Source organism: Lepidochelys kempii, chromosome 11 (assembly GCF_965140285.1).
Source record: "Lepidochelys kempii isolate rLepKem1 chromosome 11, rLepKem1.hap1, whole genome shotgun sequence".
NCBI classification, from domain to species: Eukaryota; Metazoa; Chordata; order Testudines; family Cheloniidae; genus Lepidochelys; species Lepidochelys kempii.
The window spans coordinates 80,827,373-80,855,179 of NC_136390.1; the positions used below are offsets into that span (position 1 = coordinate 80,827,373).

The 27,807-nt window shown below is 45.0% G+C and overlaps 1 protein-coding gene across 3 annotated transcripts in view; it reads left to right on the plus strand.

Annotated features, from left to right (window-relative positions):
• The first annotated feature begins 13,685 nt into the window (after positions 1–13,685).
• LOC140895985 (butyrophilin subfamily 1 member A1) overlaps positions 13,686–27,807 on the plus strand; it is a 45,418-nt gene continuing 31,296 nt past the window's right edge. For all 3 annotated transcript variants that reach the window (XM_073307024.2, XM_073307025.2, XM_073307026.2), the window contains exons 1-4: positions 13,686–13,964; positions 16,952–17,062; positions 21,759–22,106; positions 23,255–23,536. In XM_073307024.2, the coding sequence (XP_073163125.1) occupies positions 16,963–17,062; positions 21,759–22,106; positions 23,255–23,536 (730 nt within the window). In that variant the 5' untranslated portion in view covers positions 13,686–13,964; positions 16,952–16,962. The remainder of the gene's footprint in view (positions 13,965–16,951; positions 17,063–21,758; positions 22,107–23,254; positions 23,537–27,807) is intronic.

The window sequence follows — 27,807 nt, forward strand, 5'->3', positions numbered from 1 at the left end:
TAAACTTAATCCAGAGACTCTCAGGTTTTTCTGCAGGTTCATACCAGAGCTCTGAGCAGTCGTACTGCTCTTTTACATACAGTGCAACTCCCCCACCTTTTCTGCCCTGCCTGTCCTTCCTGAACAGTTTATATCCATCCATGACAGTACTCCAGTCATGTGAGTTATCCCACCAAGTCTCTGTTATTCCAATCACATCATAATTCCTTGACTGTGCCAGGACTTCCAGTTCTCCCTGCTTGTTTCCCAGGCTTCTTGCATTTGTGTATAGGCACTTAAGATAACTCGCTGATCGTCCTGCTTTCTCAGTATAAGGCAGGAGCCCTCCCCTCTCGCACTCTCCTGCTCTTGCTTCTTCCTGGTATCCCACTTCCTCACTTACCTCAGGGCTTTGGTCTCCTTCCCCCGGTGAACCTAGTTTAAAGCCCTCCTCACTAGGTTAGCCAGCCTGCTTGCATAGATGCTCTTCCTCCTCTTCATTAGGTGGAGCCCGTCTCTGCCTAGCACACCTCCTTCTTGGAACACCATCCCATGGTCAAAGAATCCAAAGCCTTCTCTCCGACACCACCTGTGTAGCCATTCGTTGACTTCCACGGTTCAACGGTCTCTAACCGGGTCTTTTCCTTCAACGGGGAGGATGGACGAGAAGACCACTTGCACCTCAAACTCCTTTATCCTTCTTCCCAGAGCCACGTAGTCTGCAGTGATCTGCTCAAGGTCATTCTTGGCAGTATCATTGGTGCCCACATGGAGAAGCAGGAAGGGGCAGCGATCCGAGGACTTGATGAGTCTCGGCAGTCTCTCCCTCACATCGTGAATTCTGGCTCCTGGCAAGCAGCAGACTTTCATAGATTCATAGATATTTAGGTCAGAAGGGACCATTATGATCATCTAGTCTGACCTCCTGCACAATGCAGGCCACAGAATTTCACCCACCACTCCTAAAAAAGACCTCACACCTATATCTGTGCTATTGAAGTCCTCAAATTGTAGTTTGAAGACCTCAAGGAGCAGAGAATCCTCCAGCAAGTGACCCGTGCCCCATGCTACAGAGGAAGGCGAAAAACCTCCAGGGCCTTCCAATCTGCCCTGGAGGAAAATTCCTTCCCGACCCCAAATATGGCGATCAGCTAAACCCTGAGCATATGGGCAAGATTCATCAGCCAGATACTACAGAAAATTCTTTCCCGGGTAACTTGGATCTTACCCCATCTAAAAACCCATCACAGTCCATTGGGCCTATTTACCATGAATATTTAATTACCAAAACCATGTTATCCCATCATACCATCTCCTCCATAAACTTATCGAGTTTAATCTTAAAGCAAGATAGATCTTTTGCCCCCACTACTTCCCTCGGAAGGCTATTCCAAAACTTCACTCCTCTGATGGTTAGAAACCTTCGTCTAATTTCTAATCTAAATTTCCTAGTGGCCAGTTTATATCCATTTGTTCTTGTGTCCACATTGGTACTAAGTTTAAATAATTCCTCTCCCTCTCTGGTATTTATCCTTCTGATATATTTATAGAGAGCAATCATATCTCCCCTCAACCTTCTTTTAGTTAGGCTAAACAAGCCAAGCTCCCTGAGTCTCCTTTCATAAGACAAATTTTCCATTCCTCGGATCATCCTAGTAGCCCTTCTCTGTACCTGTTCCAGTTTGAATTCATCCTTCTTAAACATGGGAGACCAGAACGGCACACAGTATTCCAGGTGAGGTCTCACCAGTGCCTTATATAACGGTACTAAAACCTCCTTATCCCTACTGGAAATACCTCTCCTGATGCATCCCAAGACGACATTAGCTTTTTTCACAGCCATATCACATTGGCAGCTCATAGTCATCCTATGATCAACCAATACTCCAAGGTCCTTTTCCTCGTCCGTGACTTCTAGTTGATGCGTCCCTAGCTTATAACTAAAATTCTTGTTATTAATCCCTAAATGCATGACCTTACACTTCTCACTATTCAATTTCATCCTATTCCTATTACTCCAGTTTACAAGGTCATCCAGATCCTCCTGTAGGATATCCCGGTCCTTCTCTAAATTAGCAATACCTCCCAGCTTTGTATCATCTGCAAACTTTTTTAGCACACTCCCACTTTTTGTGCCCAGGTCAGTAATAAAAAGATTAAATAAGATTGGTCCCAAAACTGATCCTTGAGGAACTCCACTGGTAACCTCCCTCCAACTTGACAGTTCACCTTTCAGTAGGACCCGTTGTAGTCTCCCCTTTAACCAATTCCCTATCCACCTTTCAATTTTCCTATTGATGCCCATCTTATCCAATTTAACTAATAATTCCCCATGTGGCACAGTATCAAACGCCTTACTAAAATCTAAGTAAATTAGATCCACTGCGTTTCCTTTATCTAAAAAATCTGTTACTCTCTCAAAGAAGGAGATCAGGTTGGTTTGGCACGATCTACCTTTTGTAAAACCATGTTGTATTTTGTCCCATTTACCATTGACTTCAATGTCCTTAACTACCTTCTCCTTCAAAATTTTTTCCAAGACCTTGCATACTACAGATGTCAAATTAACAGGCCTATAATTACTTGGATCACTTTTTTTCCCTTTCTTAAAAATAGGAACTATGTTAGCAATTCTCCAATCATACGGTACAACCCCTGAGTTTACAGATTCATTAAAAATTCTTGCTAATGGGCTTGCAATTTCTTGTGCCAATTCTTTTAATATTCTTGGATGAAGATTATCTGGGCCCCCCGATTTAGTCCCATTAAGCTGTTTGAGTTTCGCTTCTACCTCAGATATGGTGATGTCTACCTCCATATCCTCATTCCCATTTATCATGCTACCATTATCCCTAAGATCCTCTTTAGTCTTATTAAAGACTGAGGCAAAGTTGGTTGGGAGGACAGATAGATGACTCAGTCCCCCTGAGGAGAGAGTCCCTGACCACCACCACCCACCTCCTTCTCTTGGGAGTGGTGGTCGTGGAACCCCCATCCCTAGGACAGTGCATCTCATGCCTTCCAATCGGCGGAGTCTCCTTCTGTTCCCTTCCCTCAGATGTATCATCTAGTCCACTCTCCGTGTTAGTAACTCTGGAGAGAACATGAAAACGGTTACTTACCTGTATCTGCATTGCTGGTACATGGACGCTCCCCTTTCTTCTTCTGGCGGTCACATGCTGCCAATTTTCTTCACCATCCTCCTGTCCCCGCTGCGCAGCCTGCTCTGAATCTTCAGAACCTTGTGTCCGTAGAAGCATATCCTGACGTCTGTCCAGGAAATCTTCCATTTCTCTTACCCAACACAGGGTCGATACTTGTTTCTCCAGATCTTGAACCTTCTCTTTCAATATGGAGACCAGCTTGCACTTTGTACAGACAAAGTCACTTCTGTCCTGTGGCAGAAAGACAAACATGGCACAAACTGTGCAGGTCACAACAGCTGAACGCTCACCATCGGTATTACCTTCCATCATTTCTATATACCTGGAAAGTAGTCCATGATAACCAGGTAATAATATCCTTTGAATTTGCACAAATCTGCAGCCCGTCTATTCCAAGACTAGTCTCTCTGATAGGGATTTTTGTACGTTGTTTCTGTATTGTCTCCACTTGATTTAGACTGGATCTCCATTCAAAAGTTAACTATCATTAAATCGTCCATTGAGTTCTTTCTCATTGGGCTCATCCTGACTGCCAAAGTGCAGCTCAGAAGGTTCTTGGTCTTCAATCTGTTGAACACATTCACTCTGAATGCATAGCCTTTGTCTTTGTAAATTGTTTCTATGGTGAACTTGTCCACGCAGTTCAGAATCCCTCCAGAGCTAATCAGAGCTGTGTCAGCTGACTTCAGCTCTGGGAGGGGCTGAATGTAAGTCCCTTCTGAAATGGCTGTGACATCAGCTTCTGAATCAATTTTTAAGTCAATAGTCTTGCTATAAATATCCAGTTTTACTCTCCAGGCAGATTCTGTGTTGTCACAAGTGAAAGATCCCAGAAACAATGGCTCTTGATTCTCTGTAATGTTAGTCAAACCTCTGACTGCACTGGTGCAGGAAGCAGCTGCAAAATTGTTAATATTCTGTGCATTTATTACACCTTCCACCTCTGGGTTGATATGCATCTCTCAGGCTATGACTTTTACCACACCTTGTACATGTAGGCTGGAATTTGTCCCTCTTAGTTGGAAGTTCTGTCTCCTTACCTCTGGCATTTTATGATAGACTTTTAGCATTCAAGTTTCTGTTTGCAGCTTCTAAGCTAGTTTTGCGGGTTTCAAGTTTGTCCTGCCTTTTGTTCTGCTGCTTGATTAGTTTCAACATGACAGTTTTCAGCCAACGTATGCAGAACTCTTATAAAACAGTCAATATTGTCCCCTGGTGCTTGAATTCTCTGGTGGAAACATGCTCTTTCATCAATCATGTTTCTCTGCAGTATAAAGTATGCAGCAAAGATAGAACCCTTTCGTAGTCATCTTTGTGACTGTTTTCAGTAAAGTCAAAGGATTTAAGGCTATGTTCTGCCTGCTTCTCCATAGCATAAATTAAAGAAGATACTTGTATAGGTCCAGTTTCCTTGTGGAGTTTGTTTCAATGTACAATCTTGCAAAATATGTTTCTAGTCTGTCCATTCTGAAGGTTTGTCAAAGCTGAAGTTCTCTGGGGCATTTAAAAGTGGCATGCTGATGAGATCCTGCAAACTTTGTTGGTTTTTTTCCCTTCTATTTACATGTCTGTTGCTTTCTTCCTTCAGTTTCCGTTCTCCTCTGGCACTAGTTTATTTCTGACATCGTAACAGGCATCTATCCCAGATATGGACTGGCTACAGAGGTTCCTTCTAAGACAGATACCCTCACACCAGATGTGTTCAGTATAAGGGCATGTCTACACTACGAAATTAGGTCGATTTTATAGAAGACAATCTTTAGCAACTGATTTTATACAGCCGATCATGCATGACCCCACTAAGCGCATTAGGTTGGTGGAGTGTGTCCTCAATAACGTGGCTAGTATCGACTCTCAGAGTGGTGCACCATGGGTAGCTATCCCACAGTCCCCGCTGCCCACTGGAATTCTGGGTTAAGCTCCCAATGCCTGATGGAGCAAAAACATTGTCGCGGGTGGTTTTGGGTACATGTTAGTCTCCTCTCCTCCCTTCCTCCCTCCTAGAGAGCAATGGCAAACCATCATTTCGCTCCTTTTTTCCTAGGTTCTCCGTGCAGATGCCTTAGCACAGCAAGCCTGGAGCCCACTCAGCTGCACACTGCTTTTGTGAGCATTGCAAACACCTCGCACATTATCCTGCAGTATGTGCAGAGCCTAGCTAGGAGCTGCCACCACGAGGAAGATTGTGACGAGGACACGGACACAGACATTCCTGAAAGCACGGGATGTGACAATTGGCATATCATGGTGGCATTGGGGCATGTTGATACAGTGGAACGGCGATTCTGGGCCTAGCAAACAAGCACAGACTGGTGGGACCGCATAGTGTTGCAGGTATGGGATGAAGAAAAGGAGTACTTGTGGCACCTTAGAGACTAACCAATTTATTTGAGCATAAGCTTTCGTGAGCTACAGCTCACTTCATCAAAGTCCTCCTTTTCTTTTTGCAAATACATACTAACATGGCTGTTACTCTGAAACCTGTCAGGTATGGGATGATTCCTAATGGCTGCGAAACTTTTGCATGCATAAGGCCACTTTCATGGAACTTTGTGAGTTGCTTTCCTCCGCCCTGAAGTGCAGGAATACCAAGATGAGAGCTGCCCTGACAGTTGAGAAGTGAGTGGCAATAGCCTTGTGGAAGCTTGTAACACCTGACTGCTACCAGTCAGTCGGGAACCAATTCAGAGTGGGCAAATCTACTGTGGGGGCTGCTGTATGGCACCATAGTAAAAATTGAAAAATGTTTCACAACCATTTTATTAGATTTAACTCATGTTTTAAAATCATCACACAAATTAAAGTGACTACTCAAGCCTTCTATGAAGCACTATACCTACATCCTTCTTGGCTTCTTGTAATTTTGCACAACTCTGTTAATGAACTTCTTGAGTGCAGTGAGTTCATATTTGCTGACTTCTCATGTTTCCAGTACTTCCAGTCCCTCACGATATGCTCATGATCAGGCAGAACGTGACTCCTTTCAGAACACAAAATTCTATTCAGTGAGGGAAAATAACATTCAACTGTAGCTCTTGTGACTGGGAGTAGCAAGAGATGAATTCCTACTTCTTTCACCCCGGGAAACATAGCACAAAAAGTGGGTCAAACCACTAGTGATGATAAAGAAGAAGTTGAAGTCAAATCTTAATCTGTTTGTCATATGATATTCCAGTCTGTGTTCAAATTCTCTATTCTGTCCTGGGCACATGGCAGCCCCACTGCTGGTCGTGCCTCACTCCACTCAACTGTGAGCATTTTATAAGACAGGCACCTGTAAAAGCTATGTAGAGGTTGAGTAGAATCCAGAAGTCACTGTTGTAGATTCGTAAAAATCAAGTCTGTGTACTATTTCAGCTGGTTTAACAAACACTTTCTGTCCTCTTCACTTAGGAAGACTTCACTTAAGTGCCTTTGTAAGTCAACTTCTAGACTGAAGTCTTTGCTTCTGCCAATAGGTTTTCAACTGATTGAATCAAATGTAGCTTCTATTGCTGGACAGAGATCTAGTACTGTTGTAGCAGATGCCTGGATGGCATTGTTTAATGACCAAAGTGGTTGCAACAGTAGACTTACAAGAGAAAGAATGGCGATAGTTTTATCTGAATTTAGTAGCAAAAGTAGTCCACCTACCTCACCACTCAAATCTGTCCCATCTCAGCAGATACTTTCCAAAGCCAGTAATAATGGTTGCAGTAATTTTAAGATAACAGCCAAGGATCACTCATGAGAAAGTCAGCAGGTTTTCCCAGGTAGGACTCATCTGAACGTTAATCCCAGTGTATCTTCTATTTTTTCCAAGACTTTCAGTCCTTTTGGACTCTTGCTGGAAGAAAGGAGTATAACAAAGACATTACATTTATGGTTTTAAAAATGTCTTTTGAACATTCTGCAGCTCATACTAGTGCTAGTTAGAGTAGAAGGCCTCTGCAGTGAGTATAAGAGCGATTAGGGCTATGTTATGCTTCTTTTCTCTGAGCAAAGCCATGTCTTCCAGAGAAGTTTGCAGCTCCATCAAATGCACAAAGAGCCATCTCGTTGGGGTTCAATTTACAAGCATTTAATTCTTCCAAGATGTGGGTTGTCAGAGATGCAGATGATGTGTCTTCTATAATCTGAACATCTAGAAATACATCCATTGGCCTACTACTGACGTCAAGATAAGATAGGCAATGACTTAAAACTTGAACCCATTTCCATCGGTGCGTTCATCAGCCATGTGAGCACATTTTCTGAATGTAGGGAGAGAGTCCTTCACTTTTTCAACTGCTGAGTCTTTCACTGTTGCACCGCATGCTTCTAGCCAGTCAGCTGAGTTCCTTGCAGAAAGATAGTGAGCATTTGCTGGTCTTGGTCAGAACCAGTGGCCAGCTTCAGAATTAACAAGTGACAATGCACTTAACATTGGCCTCCAGTTTCTAGTTTGTGGTATCTCTTGCTTAAATAGGAAGTATGATGTGACAGCCATGTTTGTTCACATAAACTATGTTGTGTCTCCAGCATTCTTAACAGCCTCATTCAGTACTTCTAAAATTGGCTTTGACAGTGACTGGCTTATAAGACTTTCGGTGTGTCGTTGCAGTCCCGAGGCTTGGTCTTTTGCAGCCTTTTCATGTAGGTTGATGGCATTGGCTTTGTTGAACAGTCTGTCAAACTAAACTCCTCCACTTTTATTATATACGGTACATCCATGGTGTGCCCACACTTTTAATACTGCATGTAGTTCTGGTTGCACCAGCTCAATAAAGGTATACTAGAATTGGAAAAGGTACAGAGAAGGGTAACAGAAATTATTAGGGTTTTGGAACAGATTCCATCTGAGGAGAGATTAAAAAGACTGGGAATTTTCAGCTTAGAAAAGAGGTGCCTAATGGGGAAGATGATCGAGCTCTATAAAATCTTGCCTGGTGTGGAGGAAGTGAATAAGGAAGTGTTATTTACACCTTCACATAGCACAAGAACTAGGGGTCATCAAATGAAATTAACAGCCAGCAGGTTTAAAACAAAAAGAAAGGAAATATTTCTTCACACAACACACAAACTCTGGAACTTTTTTGCCGAGGGATGTTGTGAAGGCCAAAGCTATAACAGGGTTCAAAAAAGAACTAGATAAGTTTTTTGGGGTTAGGTCCTTTAATGGCTATCAGCCAGGATGGGCAGGGATGCAACACCATGCTCTAAGTGTCCCTAGCTGCTGTTGCCAGATGCTGGGAATGGGCAATAGAGGGTGGATCCCTCTACGATTACCTGCTCTGTTCATTCCCTTTGAAGCACCCGGCATTGGCCACTGTCAGAAGACAGGACGCTGGGCTAGATGGACCATTGGTCTGACTCAGTATTGCTGTTCTTGTGTGCTTTATGGGCTTAACTGAATAATCACAAATCAAGTTGATTGTATTAAAGACCCTGGCACTTAAAGAGACTTACCATGCAATTGGGTGAAAATTCATCAGGATACCTTTCTTCTCATACATCAGTTCACAAAGGATGATATATTTGTGTCATGTGAGATTTAGACCACAAAGAAAATAAAGCTGTTCTAGAAAATTCATCCCAATTGCTCTGGGTTCAGTCCACCATCTTTTGGAATGCTCTGTAAAAATTGTGATTGATTAGTCTATTTTCTTGAAATTAATAATTGAAGCTACTTACTTGAAGAGATAGTTGAGCAGGTCATGAGGGGAAGCACACCACCTGGCATTACGTCGACTACGTTTTTGTTTTAACCTGGATGCAGCATTAACACTTTTATTGTAGTTCAATTTTGAAGATTTATTCACAATATTCAATTTAGGGCAGAGTGCACTCTCCTCACTTTGATTATTTGAAAATAAAGACCTAAAATTATCTTGAAATGGATTCATTTGGGTTTTCATCCAACCTGCAGGTTTCTAGGTGGCATGGGCTGGTGAAGCTACTTGTTATTCCCAGGCTTTCACACAGGGAAAGGTTAAGCTGAAAATAAATATTTTTTCCTTAAAATTTAATTCAGAAATACCTGTGCTCCTTTCGCTATTGCACACTGAAATTATGTGTAATTACTAGGGTTTCTTATCCAATCTTATTGCATTACAGCCGGGAGTGGGGATGTAACAAAGTGGGAAGGGGAGAGAGACCCCAAGGAAAAAGAGCCTCTGGATGGTGTGATGGATTTGGTCACAGAGATCCCCTTGAAACTGTCACTTGATGCGCTGGGGTACCACTGAGAATAACCCCCCTGCCCAAATGGGTGCCCCTCAACTCTGTCTTGCTAGCTAGACACTCCAGTTTAGCTCCAGCACATTCTCAGAGAATGGGTCACACCCCTCTGCAGTTCCTTAGACACTGAGATTCACTCAGCCATGGGGCTTTTCAGTTCACAGGGACTGTTCCAGCACCGATTGTACTGCCTTTCTGGGAGCCTGAACCCTAGATAAATCTGCCTTACTCTGTATAAAGCTTATACAGGGTAAATTCATACGTGTCCGCCCTCTTTATCACTTAAAGAGAGATATGTACAGCTATTTGTGCACCCCACCCCCCCCCGTACCAAGGACTTACACTGTGTTTATCAATAAACAAAAGTGATTTTGTTAAGTATACCAAATAGGATTTAAGTGGTTTTAAGTAATAACAGACAGAACAAAGTCACAAACCAAAATAAAACAAAATATGCAAGCCGAAGCTTAATACACTAAGGGTATGTCTACACTGCACAGTTGTCACCAAAACTTTTGTCTTTTGTGGGTACTTAAAAAAGCCCCCCTATGAAAGACAGAAGTTTGGCCACCACAAGCGGCGGTGGGAACGCTCTCCTGCCAACAAAGCTTATGCCGCTCACGGGGCTGGAAGTGTTTTGTCGGTAAAAGTGCCATCAAAATACCGCAAGAGCATTCACACACGCTGACTTTTAGCGACAAGGCTGTATCGACACAGTGTAATGGATGTGGGCAAACTGGAGAGAGTCCAGCAGAGGGCAATGAAAATGATTAGGGGGCTGGGGCACATGACTTACGAGAAGAAGCTGAGGGAACTGTAAAGTAAACAAGTAAACAAGTAAAGCTCCTCCCTTCCCTAGCTGGTCCATGTCAGTTTAATAGCATAAACCTCACTGACCTGGGCAGTGGCTGAAAGTCCATGTGTGGCTGCTCATGGGCCTGGTGGAAGGGGCTGGGGTCTCAGCCTGGTCCCTAGTGGGGCAGGTGTCCCTGTCACACACAAACATAACCAGTGAAGTCTGCCCTGCACCCTTTGTCATTAGCTTCAGGAGGGAAGCCAAGGACTCGATGGAGCTCCTCTCTCTCTGAGGTCAGGGCTGAGCCCCGTGGAAGTGGGCAGCCTGGGTGAGTGGATGCTGGGGCTCCTGCCCTGTACAGGCTGTGGGATAAGCAAAGAACTCCAGTCCACAAGGCTCTCAGTTCACTTGTCCAGTCTGGCTGAGGAAGGTAATCTGGGGACCCATTGTGGGGGCCTGGAAGAGGCCACCTGGGATGAGCAGCAGAAATTCAATTGTGCTGGGGAAGCTATGATCACTAGAGATGCTGCTGGGGATGTGGCTAGTTCCTGGGTACAATGATGCAGCAATTTGGCAACATGGTTAATAGAGATATTGTGGCATCTGAGCTGAGGAAAGCAGAGATGCTGCTTTGACTTCCCCCAGCCCTGCTGTTCCCTGGATGCTGTTGGCTGAAGAATTTCTTTAAGGGGGAGGAAATCACTGCTGCTGTTTTGCAGATGAATGCCCCAGCTCCACTGGAGCAGAGCTAAGGTTAAAAAAAAAAAAAGTCATACGTATTGTGTCCTGTAATTTATGTGCTCTGACTGTAGGATGTTGAGTACTCAGCCGGTTGAATAGAAACATTGAGTTCGGCAGCTGAAGATGCCACCTTTGAACCTTCCTAAGTAAATGGTGGCTGTGTAGATAGATGTCAGCCCTTATGTCACTCCACAAATGTGAGTTATAGCTCTTAGTGCAAAACCTAGCTGAAATACTGCTATTTATTTATTGTGTTTACTAAGGAGGAGTATTACTCTTACACAGAACTGGAGCCCAGTCATATCCCTACCCCTCTTGCTTTCACAGGGGTCTGGCATTCAAGCCCCTGGCTTAACAAGGTCCTTTCAGCTGAGGGTGACCCCCTCATTTGGGACAGGCTAAGCACAATTCTGGTCCCCTTTACTCAAACAGTAAAGACAACAACATTTCATTCAGTACTAAAGTGATTTGTAACCCAGCACCAGCCAAAGTTGATCATTTTGAGCCACACTGCTCTATATGCTGGATATCTAGGCAGTGTAGGTGTGTTCATGTAAATACAGTTTGCTCCTGAAGTCTCTCCCCTTCCCAGCTAGCTGACCAGGGACAGCTCATTCAGATCCTGCTCACATCCCACCCCCCTCCCCCACAGATAATTTGTCATCGCAGCAAAGCCCGCTCCAGATGTTACAAACTGCATGGATTCTCATAAGTTTGTTTGTTTACTGGTCTTATAACTCTGTCATGCCTATTGAGAGTTGGCATGGCAGGGACAGGGACAGGGCCAGAGGGGACTTTTTCTTGGGCTAGGGGTGGTGAGAATTCCCTTGAGGGTATCCCTGCTACTGGCACAGGCCCCTGCATCTTGGCTGGTGGGAATGGCAAGCAGGTGGTTGGTGGGAGTGGCCGGGCACTGAGGAAGAGTAGCTGGCAAGGCGGCCTGTCATAACCATACAGCAAAGGGTAGCCTAGATAGAATTCCTCCTTACCTGTAAGGGGTTAAGAAGCTCAAATAGCCTGGTTGGCACCTGACCAAAAGGACCAATGGGGAAAGAAGATACTTTCAAATCTTGGGGGCGGGGAGGGGAGGCTTTGTTTTTGTGTGTTCTTTTGGGAAGGAGAGAAGCATCAGGTCAGAAAACTTCTTCTCCTATAAACCATCCTAAAAGTCTCTCATATTACAAAAATTGTAAGTAAAAGCCAAGCAAGGCATGTTTGATTATCTTTTGTTTTGCTTGTGAATTTTTCCTTTGCTGGAGGGAGGTTTATTCCTGTTTTTTGTAACTTTGAAACTAAGCCTAGAGGAAGTTCTGCTGTGTTTTTGAATCTTTTGTTACCCTGTAAAGTTATTTTCTATCCTGATTTTACAGAGGTGATTTTTACCTTTTTTTTTTTTTAAACAAAATCCTTCTTTTAAGAACCTGATTTCTCTATTGTCCTAAGACCCAGAGGTTTGGGTCTGTGATCACTTTGTAACCAATTGGTTAGGATATTATTCTCAAGCCTCCCCAGGAAAGGGGGTGTAAGGGCTTGGGGTAATATTTTGGGAATAGGAACTCCAGGTGGTCCTTTCCCTGATTCTTTGTTAAATCGCTTGGTGGTGGCAGCGTACCCTCCAAGGGCAAAGAATTTGTGCCTTGCGGAAGTTTTAACCTAAGCTGGTAAAAAATAAGCTTAGGGGGTCTTTCATGCGGGCCCCCACATCTGTACCCTAGAGTTCAGAGTGGGGAGGGAACCCTGACACGGTCAGTCAGAGCAAGTGCTCAGATGGCAAAGAAAGCTAGGTGCTTTCTTCCCTCGGTGGGAGGTGAACTCACACAGATGCACCTCTGAACCTTGGATCCTACTGATGAAGGACAACCACTGTGAGTGGAGTGGGGTGTGATGAGGGAGCGGGGGGGGCACAGTAAAGGAACTTTTGGTTGTAGAACATGAGGCAAAAGACACTGCCCCATTCAGTGGGGGTGGGCGTCCTGCTCACAGGTTTATGTTTGTGATGAATCCTGCTTGCAGCATTTTCCCTAATTAATGTTGGGTGACTTTCCTCCTTTCATTAAAAGTTTCTTTATTACATTCAGACTCTGTGTTTGCGAGTGGGGAAGTATTGCCTCTAAGAGGCACCTAGGAGTGGTGTGCAATTTTTCCCAGTTATTGGGTGTGGGCTTGAGACGGTTTTGTGTTGTACTGTTGAAAAGGAACCTCTAGATATTGAACCTGGCCCTGGTTGCTGCCAAATCCACCTGGCAGAAGGGTTACACATACTTATAGCTTCCTTTCACAGGAAACAAGCTGACAGTGTCACCACCAGGTGGGCTTTTTCTTTGACTGGTGGAGAGAGAGAAGCCCATTTTGAGTCTTTGATCTCTGATCATCGCACACCATTACCGCTTGCCTTCAAATGTGCATGAATTAGCACTTTCCTGCTAAAGTGCTTCATTTGCATTGCATGATTATTTCTTTCTCATTTGATGGGTTATTTAGTTACAGGGGTATATACAATGTAAATGTTTTCTATTACAGTCTATCAGGATACAGATAAGTGAAAACAATGCACGTAACATCCCACAGTTTTCATGAAGTTTAAACACCAAATAAATTTACAACCACTTTGATCTATACTAATGCACAAGTGAACTGGCCTGGGGCTTTGGCATGAGTTGGCAGCTGGTCTTCCAGCATCACAGAAGCCAAGCCAAGAACAGGGACTGAGACCCCAAGTGGATTGTCACAATTGTGTGTGTTTCTTTAAAAAGAGCTGGGTTGGTTTTTTTTAAAATATCACAAAACCATGTGACTTTTTTGAATTCCTCCTGTCCTCTTCCACTTTCACATTCACCCTCTCACTGCAGCAGAGAGGGGCGTATGAAATGCTGATTAAAAATCATTCAAAATTAAAGTCTGTAAGATCTGAGGAACATCAAGGAGCTGGGGGAAAACTTTAATGCCCTGAAACAAAACTGGAAATATATAATGGAAAAAAAGCAAAAAACAAACAAAAAAGCCTTTCTGGCTTGACTCTGAGGAAGGAGAAGCTGGGAAGTCCCCACAGACTGACTCTGCTGAGCAGTTTCTGCCAATTTAAACAGGTAGGTGAAACACAAACACACCTCCTCTTAGCTGTATTTACATTTGTTTATTGCTGTCATTCAGGCCGCAGCATGGTCCAGCTCTAAGGACAGGCACAAGGGGCCAGGAATATCTGACAATTAGCTTCAGCTCTGCCACTGTAGCGAATGGTGGTCCTGTCTCTTTACAATTCAGGTGTGATCCGGGGATTGTCACCAGGGCGAAGCAGCATCCTTCCTACGTGAGAAAGCTACTTGTGATGTAAAGGGTCAGCACAGAGCCCTGAGCAACATCACTTCAGCACCCCATGGGGTGCATGGCGAAAGGAAAGAGGGATCTCTTCACCACAGGGTGCGCCTTGGTCCCAATTAGGCTGGCGAACTGGCTGTGAGAGTCAGGCCGTGCTGGATTCCTAGGACCCAGCCCCATGATGGGGGAGGATTCCCCCTCCCCAAAGTCCTGCTCTTTAGCTGCATAGTCTGATGGGTGGAGAGTCACATGGTGAAATAAATTTCTTTATAATAATAAATATTAAAAAAAAAAAAATCTTGGAGAAATAACTCTCCTCCCTGCCCCCACTCCTGGGCCTGACCTTGCCTGCATTGATGTCAATGGGGGTTTCACCACGGTCTTGAGTGAGTGAAGGGTCAAGTTCTTTGTGTCTCAGTTTCTGTGCCTGCCAAAAGTGGGTTATTAACATTCGCTCACCTGCTGCAACAGGGAATGGTAGCGACTGATTTTTTCAGCCCTGTGAAGATGTAAATTGCGAAGCAAATAGGAAGATGTGGATTTAGCACAGCCTTGCCTATTGGGGAGAAGGTCCTGAAAGGTGCTAATGTCCCTAGAGGAGACACTCCCACCAGGGCCGGCGCTAGGTTTTTTGCCGCCCCAAGCAAAAAAAGCGCAACTGCCCAAGCAAAAAAAAGAAATAAATAAAAAGGGGGGTGGCTGGAACGCCGCCCCTGGAATTGCGCCGCCCCCCACACGTGCCTGCTTTGCCGGTGCCGAGAGCCGGTCCTGACTTGCAAATATTTTTACACATTCCAAACACTGGCTCATGAATTGTCAGTCTTGTATGTTTAACAAACTACAAAATAGACAAGCGATGTCAGGAAAAACATGGCCAGTTCTCCAACATCTGGAAGCAAGGGAAGATAAGGGAACTGGTAAAAGGGGAGACTACAACGGGTCACACTGAAAGGTGAACTGTCAGGCTAGAGGGAGGTTCCTCATGGAGTTCCTCAGGGATCAGTATTGGGACCAAACTTTTTTAACATTTTCATTAATGACCTTGGCACAAAAAGTGGGAATGTGCTAATAAAATTTGCCAATGATACAAAGAAGTTGGGAGGCATTGCCAATATGGAAGAGGACCAGAATATAATTAAGATGATCTGGACGACCTTGTAAACTGAAATAATAGAAATGGAATGATATTTAATAGTGCAAAGTGAAAGGTCATGCATTTAGGGACTAACAACAAGAATTTTTTCCTATAAGCTGGGGACATAGCAGTTGGAAGTGACAGTGGAGGAGAAAGACCTGGGTGTATTGGTTGATCACAGGATGACTATGAGCCGTCAATGTGATATGGCTGTGGAAAAGGCTAATGCGGTCTTGGGATACATCAGGAGAGGTATTTCCAGCAGGGATAAGGAGGTTTTAGTACCGTTATACAAGGCACGGGTGAGACCTCACCTGGAATACTGTGTGCCGTTCTGGTCTCCCATGTTTAAGAAGGATGAATTCAAACTGGAACCGGTACAGAGAAGGGCTACTCGGATGATCCGAGGATGGAAAACCTGCCTTATGAGAGGAGACTCAAAGAGCTTGGCTTGTTGAGCCTAACTAACTAAAAGAAGGCTGAAGGAACATAGGATTACTCTCTATAACTACAGCAGAGGGATAAATACCAGGGAGGGAGAGGAGTCCTTTAAGTTAAGCACCAGTATGGACACAAGAACAAATGGATATAAATTGACCATCAGCAAGTTTAGGTTTATAATAAGAGGAACATCTCTAACCATCAGAGGAGTGAATTTGGAACAGCCTTCCAAGGGGAGTAGTGAGGGCAAAAAACCTAATGGACGCCAAGACTGAGCTTGCTAAGTTTATGGAGAGGATGGTATGATGAGACTGCCCACAATGGCATGTAGCTGATTTGCGACTGGCTGGTGATGGGAGACTCGATGGGAAGCGCTCAGAGTTACCTTGTGTTGATTTCACTGAATTGTTTGGTAAAAAGAAAAACAAAATTAAAAAATCAGAAAAAATTAAAAGTTTCATTTCAGGATTTTTGAAATTCAGTGCTTTGATTTTTTTATTTGAAATGACTTTTCATTTAGAATTTTACTTCAATTTTATTTTATTTTTTAAATTAAAAGGCTTTAAAATAACAAAGGAAATTAAATGTTTCGTTTCAAGTATACTTAATCCTGTCTCAGCCTGGAAAGATGGACTCATGGCTTTCTGGGGGCCCATCGAGTCCTACATTTCTATGATTCTATTATATGATTCTGGATCAAATGAAATGTGAAATGTTATACCTATTTACTTCTTGATTTGCTGAAATTTGTAAAAAAAGAAAAAAAAAGATTTTTGGGTCAAGCTGAATATTTTAACTTAAAAAAAATAAAATAAATATTCCTATTATTATTATTGGGACTGCCACCAAACTCCGTTATTTACACAGCTTTAAAGAAGAGGCGAGGCAATACGATTTCAGCTTTTTTGTAAAATCTTACAGTGATGATCAAAACAGTTACTTACCTTTGTACTCTTTCAGAGGCCATGTCCTTTTAGAGTTGGTCAATACACTTTTTGCTGAGATTTAATTGAAAAAAATGATGATCACTTATAAGCTGGTCAAACAATAGCAAAAGATCATGAAAAAATACAGAATTTTTGCAAAAAGTATTCATCTATTCTTCATACTCCAGCCTCCAGTTTTTCTCTTGTCACAATCTCTGCATCATGCTCATTTTTCTCTCTTGCTGTCCTGATATAGTTATAAGGAAAATGAAGGTTTCCTCCTTCCCTCATGGCCCTGTAATGAGCTCCTCTCTGCCTGGCTACATCATGTTCTTCATTATTCTGTCCGGTCACAAAGTGGACTCAGGTAAGAAATTCCCATGGCTTCAGTGTGCTTTCTGCTCTCGTGGTAGATCAATAGATGATTAGATTAGATATAATCTCTTTAGCATATGGATATGTGTCAATTCCAACCTTTAGGAACATGTACAATGATATTTATACATAACCAAACACAAACTATAACCGCAAACTGCTCTAATATCTGGAAAAGAAATCTTCCCACTCCATCTAAACGCAGTCATTCTTGATTCAATTTGTCCATTCCCAAAATCAAGGGGAATAGTTAGGTCTGGGCTGGCAGCCTGGACTAAAGATCAACGGATCGGGAGTCAGCCAGACCAAGGAGCAAAGAAATCTGAAGCATCAAGGACCGTTCACTGAAAGTTCCCTGGCACTCCATTTAAACCAGAGAGCGGTTACCTCAAGCAGCCCAGCTGATATGTTCTGCCATGGTATGCCGTAGCGAGGCAACACAATCTCTTATGTAGTCAAGCCCTGGATTCCACAGGACTTAGATCAAAACCACCTTGAATTGCACTGGATGCCTGAGCAGATCACAGAGCTGAGAGGTGAAAGTTTCCTGGTGAGATGAACGAGTGCTCTGCCCATTCTGCACCGGTCTTAGACATCTAAGGTGGACAGACCGAACCACGGCCTGGTGCAGCTGGAGCGGTGGGTCAGGGAAAAAATAAGTAAACATCAAGGAAATACCTCATTGTTTCAGGTTTCAGAGTAACAGACGTGTTAGTCTGTATTCGCAAAAAGAAAAGGAGTACTTGTGGCACCTTAGAGACTAACCAATTTATTTGAGCATGAGCTTTCGTGAGCTATAGCTCACTTCATCGGATGCATACCGTGGAAACTGCAGCAGACTTTATATACACACAGAGAATATGAAACAATACCTCCTCCCACCCCACTGTCCTGCTGGTAATAGCTTATCTAAAGTGATCATCAAGTTGGGCCATTTCCAGCACAAATCCAGGTTCTCTCACCCTCCACCCCCCACAAATTCACTCTCCTGCTGGTGATCGCCCATCCAAAGTGACCACTCTTTACACAATGTGCATGATAATCAAGTTGGGCCATTTCCTGCACAAATCCAGGTGGCCCAACTTGATTATCATGCACACTGTGTAAAGAGTGGTCACTTTGGATGGGCTATCACCAGCAGGAGAGTGAGTTTGTGTGTGGGGGGCTGGAGGGTGAGAGAACCTGGATTTGTGCTGGAAATGGCCCAACTTGATGATCACTTTAGATAAGCTATTACCAGCAGGAGGGTGGGGTGGGAAGAGGTATTGTTTCATGATCTCTGTGTATATAATGTCTTCTGCAGTTTCCACAGTATGCATCCGATGAAGTGAGCTGTAGCTCACGAAAGCTCATGCTCAAATAAATTGGTTAGTCTCTAAGGTGCCACAAGTACTCCTTTTCTTTTTGCTCATTGTTTCAGTTTCCTCCCTCTGTCTCTCTGGTGTCCTAGCACCCTCTAGCAACCTTTGCCTCTTTCTCTAATATTGTGCTGCCAAAAGGAAGCCGCATTCATTTTGTGCATGTCTGGAGGGTAGGTGTCTTTATGCTTTGGGGGGGGTCCCACTTTCTGGGGGCTGTCCCTTTCCCCTGGGATGCCGTAGCAAACAGGGTGATTATCTGGATATACATATCCCCTAATCTATAGCCCTGAATGTTACCAATAGGCTTATCTCCGAGGCATTCACTCTGAATCGAGGCGTGTGTTAAGCATCCACCTCTTCTATTCAATATGGCCTTGGAACCATTAGCTAAAGGCACTGGTGCCTGTCTACATGCCTCTGGCATTGAGGTTTCTCAGCAAGCGTGTTAAACAATGTTACACGAATAGTTACTCCTTCCCCACCCCGCAAATCCTGACAGCTCTGTTCCTAATTTACCAAATTTCTGTACAAAAGATATGAGTTTGTCAAGCTTTTAAAGCAGGCTGGAATAATGCCGACATTTTCTCTATTCCTAAGGAGGATGCCTGAAATACGACATTGACTGATGGGATTTTGGGCAGGGGAAAGGAGGAAGGAAAGACAGGTTCAGCATGTAGGGATACCACGACTGCCAGCATTATGGTGAAACGGAGCACGTTACCCCACATGAATGAGCAGCTGAAAGTGCGCAGACGCTGTGGTATCAGGGCCCGAAAACATCCGCAGATGGATACGCCTGGGGAAAAGTGGAGAGCTCTGTCATGGGGTTGCAATGTTACTGTTCTGTTAAAAGGAGGGGGTTTGTTTTGTTTTGTTTGGGGGTGTAATATATATTTAGGGTGCAAAGTCTACCACTCAAAAGTTAGGAAATGCCAGATTTATGATTGCAGGTGCAACATTAATTCAGCTTCCTTGTATATGCAAAGTCACGTGTTAATTTCCCATCAGTCTCCTTCCTCATGTATTCAGGGCACAGGATGGATGGTGCTCAGGGAATGCGGGAGCTATGCCTCATTGCGCTGAATGAGGAATGAATGACCTTGTGGGCTTTGCTAGGGCATTCATCACTGAAGTATCTTGAGTGCCTCCCAAACATGAATGTTTGATCTTCTCATTTCTGGTGTGAGATAGCAGAGTAGAGGACACTGCCCATTATCCGAATTCCCTTTATCTGAAAATCCACAGTGTGTCCCCACACCCCGTAAACCCTGGGGGTTCAGATAACAAGGAGAGCCATTTACAGCAGGGAGTCTCATTCGTGCCACATGAGTGCAACAGTGTATCCTCTCACATTGTGGTTCCGTGGCTGCAACACTGCGTCCAGATCAAAGCGCCGTCCGGGCAACTCCTTGTATCTGCAGTGGCATCTCTAGTCAGGTCTCCTCTCTCATCAGCGAGCCCAACAGCACAGTTCAAAACAGCACTTCCCTTTATCCGAACACCTGGTTATTCAAAAGCTTCAGGCGGCCCTCGGGCCACTTGAATAAACAGGGGTGTTCGGTGTTATTATTTATTACTAGTTTAGCGGTGGGAAACTGAGGCACGGCGTGATTAAGGACAAAATTTGCAAAGGTCACCATTAAATGTAGGCCCCAATGTGAGACATCTGAGGTGTCATTTATTTCAGGGTAGGTCACATTTTTATATGTTCGGAGCACTCTTTGGACAGCTAATTAATCTCTGTAACACTCAAGAGAAGTAGTTGGGTAAGTATTGTTCAGATGGGGAACTGAAAAGTAAAGTGCAACACCCCACAGTGACTCAGGATCTTGTCGCAACCCAAAGTAAAAAAAAAAATACCGGGCTGGCCAATTGTCGACCGACCACAGGAAAGAACAAAAAGCTTCCCGCTTACGGCAGGTTCTTGTCACGTACACCAAAGGGTGCCGTGCACAAACCCACTGACGTAAAGGGCGCCAACCCGTAACCCGGAAGGCGGAAAAGCTAAACAACCTATAGCAAAGCGACACGACCCCAACAAAGCTCCATAAAATACAGCAGCCAACAAGCACGGGGGGCGGGGGTTCCCGTGTGTCCGCCAAGGAGACTGATCATCCCTCAGCTGAGAGAATCCTCCCGTTAGCACCGGCCCGTGTCGTGTCGTGTTTATTGTAGCTCGCCTTATGACTACCATGCAATTGGTGTCTGTCCTGCTGGTCAGTTGGCTCGGCTGTGTATGTATGTAATTTTCCTATCATTTAAAAGTACATCCATTACTTCTAGGTCTGTACCCCCCCCCTTTCCTTGTCGCCTAAGAAGCTGTATCATTTGAATCGTTCGCGGGCAAAAACGTTTGCTCTGTTCCTCAGTCACCGCGTAACTTTGTTATCCAATAAACATTGCCACTGTGTATTTAAACTAATTCACTTGTCAGTGGGCTTGTGTTTTACCCAGTAATATACCTCCCGAGCCTGTTCGCGTCACGGTCGGATCTGAGACAGGATAGAAACTCAGCATCTTTTAATGCCTCACACTCTTTACTACTGTAATGACAGCGTAGATACTTTCCACTGACCTCCCTTGCAGCTGTGAGTGCTCAGCGCTTCTGAGGTTTCACACCCAGAAAATGAAGAGCAAAGAGTGTTAAAAGCAGCCACCACAGAGCAGTCACTGCCAGCTCCCCCTACTATTGCATGCACAAAATTACACGACAGGAAGGTTAAGGTTGTAAAGTCAAGCACTCAAAGGTTAGGAAATGCTGGAATTCAGACCCCTTGATGCAGTCATGTCCAACACCACACAGTGGAGCCTGGGATCACTTTCAGTGTAGACGGAAGGGCCTTAATGTCAGAGCACAGTCCGTGCAGTGAAAAGAAAGTGAGGTTGGAGCACGCTCAAGAAGACAGAACTTTTGGAGATCGTAACAGTCAACCTCCCCCGCCCCATAGGGACCCAAATGAGAAATAAAAAATCTTCTCGATGGCACATGCACAAATGGTGGTTTTCAGAGCATTATAACTTGGCCAAATATGGGTGGATTTTCATAGGGACAACAAGAGTCACCTCCCTGATTCCCAGAGCTGTCTGCCTGCCAGATTTCATGTCCCTGCTCCAAATATGGGGTCCTGGATTGTCCAGGGCTGCAATACTTGTAAGAATTTATTTTAATGTTAGCAAGACAATGTATTATTTCCTCATCATAGCTGGGGTGAGTAGTGTTAGACCAGCCGTAATGAAATATAACACAGCGCTTGTAATGATTACATTTTCATCAAAAGTTCATTGTTTTCATATTTGTTTTCTTTGTCTCTTTGCTACATTTCACAGCTCAATTTAAAGTGATTGGACCTGAGCACCCTGTCATGGCCACTGCAGGTGAGGACATTGTGTTACCCTGTCACCTCAGCCCCAGGGTAAGTGCTGAGAGCATGGAGGTGAGGTGGTACCGGTCCCAGTTCTACGCACTCGTGCACCTTTATCGCGACGGGGACACTCAGAACGAAAGGCAGATGCCGGAATATCGGGGAAGGACGGAATTTCTGAGAGGCGACATTGCGAATGGAAGCGTTGCCTTGCGAATACGCCACGTCAGACCCTCTGACGAAGGACAGTACAGGTGCTTTTTTCGATCAAGTGTTTTTCATGAAGAATCCCTGTTGGAACTGAAAGTAGCAGGTCAGTACCTTGGGCTGGTGTTTCCTTGTGACCCAACATTTCCCACCCTCACTTGTGTATTATCACGACACTGTCGTGTAGGTCTTCCAGCAGCCCTGAAAAATTGTCTGACATCTTCACCACGTGTCTCTCTGCATTTCAGGTTGTCCCCACCCCCTCCTCACCCCAGACCTCTTTACAGCTAACAGGCTACAACTTCCCAGGTGGCCACGGGTCAAAACATGAGAAACCTGTCGTTGGTCTCAGTATTTTTTTGCACTGGGCGGTGTGTGTGTGTGGGTGGATCTGTGGGGGGGGGTGGGGGGGCGGGGGGGGGATGGGGGGTAGGGTGTGGGGTGGGTGTGTGGGGGGTGGGTGTGGGTGGGTGTGTGTGACAATAGTCAGCAGATGCCTAAACTCTTTTTGATCGTCAAGTTGAGTTATTGTCCACAGAAAATCTTCCCAGCACAATTAATTGAACCCCTCCCACTTCCTGCCACCCAGCCTCATTCAACACATCCCATAAAAAAACCATATTGAGAGACGAGATGGGCTTTGCAACACGCTCCAAAATTTATCAAATTCAGGGTCTGCAAGGCCAAGGAAATGGGGGGAGTTAGAGCTGGCTAAGAAATGAGGTTTTGCTCCCAGAAACATTTCTACACAAATTTTAATTGAAATTATCCCTTCAGAGTTTTCCAGTTTTCACTGACCTCCCACACCCTCCCCAGAAAAAGTTTCAAACCAAATACTTCAACTAGCTCTTAAGTTAGTTCCTTACTTTAGAGTCCTTTTCAGAGAACATCCTTCCTCAACCACCCAGGCAAAAACATCAGAACTGAAGTGCAAGAGATCTGAAGTGTGATAAGAAGCACGAGCAGAGAGGTGGCCCCTGAATTACACAGAACTCAAACTTCATGGGGCTTATGATCAAACTGAAGGTGATCAGGGAATGAGGGGCATCTCACTGGAAGATATGTTTGAAAAGAAAATTAAGAATATGGTTAAGTTTTTTGCTGGGCCATGGTTTCCTGGATGATGAGTCCTAGGAATTCAGAGGGGAAACCCATTCATTCCTTTTATTAGAGATTTAAGTATTTATATTTTATACTGAATATTCATATAAGTTAGCATTGAGAACTAAAGCAGTTTATCCCACTTTCCTTCAGGTCTGGGCTCTGCTCCTCTCATCTCTGTTGAGGGTTATCAGGATGGAGGGATTCAAATGGTGTGTCGATCAGCTGGGTGGTACCCAGAGCCCGAGGTGCAGTGGAGAGATCCCAGTGGACAGGCTTTAACATCACTGTCAGAAACAAAACCCCGAGGGGCTAACGGCCTGTTTGAGACACAGAGTTCTATCATTATAACAGAGACTTCTAACCAGAGCCTGTCCTGTCATATCAGGAACGCCCTCCTCAACCAAGAAAAGGAGTCGACAGTTTATATAGCAGGTCAGTTACTATCCAAACAACACCCAGCGGTCACCAATAATTAATAAGTACATAAAATAAAAATTGGTTAAATAAATTACGACTGATAAATAATATGAATGCATTTGCACCAAAGACAGCTACTGTTAAAGGTCTCATGAGTGCTCTTCCTTTTCATCTCATGTTAATGACTTTGCAAATGTTAAATGTCAGACACTTCGTCTTCTCTTGTCCGGGGTGGATTAGTAATGTGACACTTTCTTGGGGGTACCCAAGGCTGTGAGTCACCATGTTACCGCCTGTCTCAGTGAGAGAGTGCTAAGCTGGGTGTCAGCTCCCTGGCACCACCAGCCTGTCACCCCCCAAACAATCTGCTCAGGGCTCTGCCAGCCCGGACTTTACCTTGCAGGTTAACACTAGAGGCATCCAAGGCCCCGAGCTTCTCTGAAGCATCCCTCTGTAATGTCCAGCCCGTCCACTGGACACTCCCAGTAACTACCAGGTTCGCTATTCCCAGGGGAACAGTATACACACAGCTTGATTGGTATACAACTCAGGATCAGGTCCTTTATAACAACAAAAAGAACAGGAGGACTTGTGGCATCTTAGAGACTAACCAATTTATTTGAGCATAAGCTTTCCTGAGCTACAGCTCACTTCTTCTGAGGTATAATTATAGTGAAAACAATCATAAGTTTGCCGAAGATTAAGTTTTAAGAGATACTGAGTAAAGATAATGTAAACAGACATGGTTACACATAAAACAAAAGTATAACATGCTTATTAGAGGCTAAACTTAACTTCAAGAGACTAAAATCCTTGTCTAACGTAGTTTCTCACCTAAAACAGTCTTTTCCAGCATCACCAACCCACATGGCTAGGACCCACCATTCATGGATGCAAAAAGTGCTGTGAGGAATAACAAAATGGCTTACTTGTCTTCCTCTTAGACCCCAGAATCTATCATTTTTGTCCTCAGAGTCTGTATGACTCCCCTGGTTCCTGGGTGCAGGCTGCAAGGTTTCTTTAAATATTCCTGTTTCCCTGTATTCAGCCAAGGCTCCCATGACTTATAATGCTGAATTTACATCTTATCTCCTGTCTGGAAGAAACCTGTCTGTCTGCTCTGCCTGGGACACAGTTTCTAAATCATATTTTCAGTACATACACACACCTTCTTAAGTATCATCTGTACATACATCTCACACTGATTAGGAAGAGCAGTATGACAAAATCTTTTATTAGGTCCCTGTCAAGGCTAAAATTCCCCACTCTGGCACTTCAAGTGCAGAAGGTGGGGGCCCACATGAATGACCCCCTAAGCTTATATTTTACCAGCTTAGGTTTAAACTCCTCCAAGGCACAGAGTCCTTTGCCTTGGACAGGTATTGCTTCCACCACCAAGTGATTTACACCAAATATTCAGGGAAGGGTCACTCGGAATCCCTATCCCCCCAAATATCCCCCCAAGTCCTTTCACCTCCTTTCCTGGGGAGGCTTGAGAATAAAATACCAACCAGCTGCCTTAGCAATGTGAGCACAGACAAACCCTTTGTCTAAGGACTTTGGAATCAAAGTGTTCTTTTTTTAAAAAAGGTAAATTTTATTATAAGAACAAAATAGAGAACCACATCTGAAAACTCAGGCTGTTAGGGATTAAACACCAAAAATAACTTTCTTGGGGTCCAGCTTAAAGGTTACAAGCAAACCAAACAAACACACCGGGGGTTAGCACAGGGGAACCCACAAGCCAAAACAAACAAAAAGATCCGTGACCACAATTTCTAACATTCTCTAATCTACTGACATGTCTGGGGTTCCAATGAGGTGTGTCTCAGTCTGATGCTGAGGATTTCTCGTACCTGGCCCGAGGTTCTGACGGCATATTTTCTGTCTGGTTTCTCTCCGCCGCCCAGAGAACAAAGACCCTGCACCCAGCAGATTTCCCCAATTTGAAAGGGTTCAGCCTCCCTGTTGGTTCCCCCGCTCAGGTGCCAGCCCACTGTAAGTTTACCTTTGCATAGCATTGAGACCTTTTAACCCTTCACAGGGAAAGCAAGTAGAGACCAGCTACTAAGAAGGATTTTATAGCTAACTGACTGGGCTGGCATACATAAAGGTTACCTCCTTTCCCCCTGTATTCATGACAGCCCCTTACATCATTTTCTTGACGGATAAATACCGTGAAAGTGGTGTGTGGGGTGTAGTGAGTTTCTCAGGACTGTCAGGTTTCAGAGTAGCAGCCGTGTTAGTCTGTATCCGCAAAAAAACCAAACCACCAGGGGTACTTGAGGCACCTCAGAGACTAACCAATTTATTAGAGCGTAAGCTTTCGTGGGCTACAGCCCACTTCATCATCATGGGCTACAGCCCACTTCATCGAGTGCATTCAATGCTGTAGCCCACGAAAGCTTATGCTCTAATGAATTTGTGAGTCTCTGAGGTGCCACAAGTCCTCCTGGGTTTTTTTTTTCAGGACTGTCAGCAGTTGCTGACCCAGAGAAGCGAAGGATTTCTGTGTCACAGCTGGTTTTACAGATTCAGAGATGATGATGATTATCCCAACTATAGCACCAGGGAGCCCTCGTCATGTGCAGATGCTGTACAAACACAGAACAAAAAGAAAGTCCCCGCCCCAGGGGCCTTACAGCCAGTGGTGGATTAACACACAGGCCCATGGGCCCTGGCCAATTTGGGGCCCTCACAGGAGTGCCAGGATCTGTGTAGAGGGGAGGGTGGGGGGCTCGAGTGCCAGAACAGTGTAACTCCTGCTCCCCGTCTTCCCCCCAGCAGCCTGCCACTGCTCCTGCTCTTCTCCCTGGGGCTCTGCCCCCTGGCCCGGCTGGAAGCTGTAGCCAGGCCATGGTGAGGACTGCCTGGGGAGCCCGGGCCACTGTGAGTAGCCCTGGACCCTCCACCTGCCCTGGGAGGGGGGCTGGGGTGCCTGAGAGCAGCTCCTGGCCTGTGTCCCTGCCCCCCAGGGCAGGTGGTGGGGCTGCTCACAGTGGCCTGGGCTCCCTGGGTGGCTCTTACCATGCCCGGCTCTGGCTTCCAGCCTCGCCATGGGGGAGGGCCTCGGGGGAAGCAGGGGGCAGGGGCCCATGACAATGAAGTGCTGAGGCTCACCTCAGCCCCCTCTCCGGGAAGAGGCTGGTACAGCTAGAAGGGGCTGCGCTTCACAGCATGGGATCATCTCCCCCACCATGAAGCATAGCCCCCGCCTCTGCGACTCCATGCCTGCCTGAGGCCACTAAGCCCATGTTAAAAAGTAGGGGGCCATAGCCCCACTGGGTCCCCCAGTTCTGGTGCCCCTGGGCCCCCTGGGCATAGGGGATTCAAATGTTCTTTGTGCCCAGGGCCCCAGTAAATCTTAATGGGCCTCTGCTTAGACAACAGATGGCTATAGACAGGCATGGGAGTATGAATAAACAATGAGACCATGATAGGGTGTCGTCTCAGCACACTAGCAGTCTACCCATTGCCAAGTTCTGTGATCATCTAGTCCAGGGGTTCTCAAGCTGGGGGTTGAGACCCCTCGGGGGTGGAAAGGTTATTGCATGGGGGGTTGCAAGCTGTCAGCCTCCACCCCAAAGCCCGCTGTGCCTCCAGCATTTATAACGGTGTTAAATATATTAAAAAGTGTTTTTAATGTATAAGGGGGGTCGCACTCAGAGGCTTTGCTATGTGAAAGGCGTCACCAGTACAAAAGTCTGAGAACCCCTGATCGAGTCTGACTCCCGCGGAACACAGGCCACAGGATTTCCCTGACTTAATTCCTGTTGGAACTAGAGCGTATCTTGTAGGGGGGTTGCGGGGAAGCCATCCAATCTTGATTTCCAGTGATACAGAATCCACCCCGCACCCTTGGTAAATTGTGCCAATGGTTAATAATCCCTGCTGTTAAAAATGTGGGCCTCATTTCTAGTCTGAATTTGTCTACTTTCAACTTCCAGCCATTGCATCTTGTTCGCTGAATGAGATGCACAGAAATCTGCAGCCTCTGCAGCTAGTGCAGAGTGGATTGGTCACATATCCATACGTTGTCTGTGTCTGGATGGTGAGGAACTCTGACCTACATTGGTAGAGTGACTGCCAGTGAAGTAGGTCTCCAGCCCATACACAGAGGGCGGAAGGGACAAAAAGAAACACAAGTTATGTCTGTGGATCATAACTCTATTGACAGTGACAGACGTTGCAAGGAATTTCTGCCTGCAACAGATAAGGAAACACACTGAGCACACCACATGGATCCTCCCCCCTGTTATAATGCAAATTCCTGTTCACAGCTACAG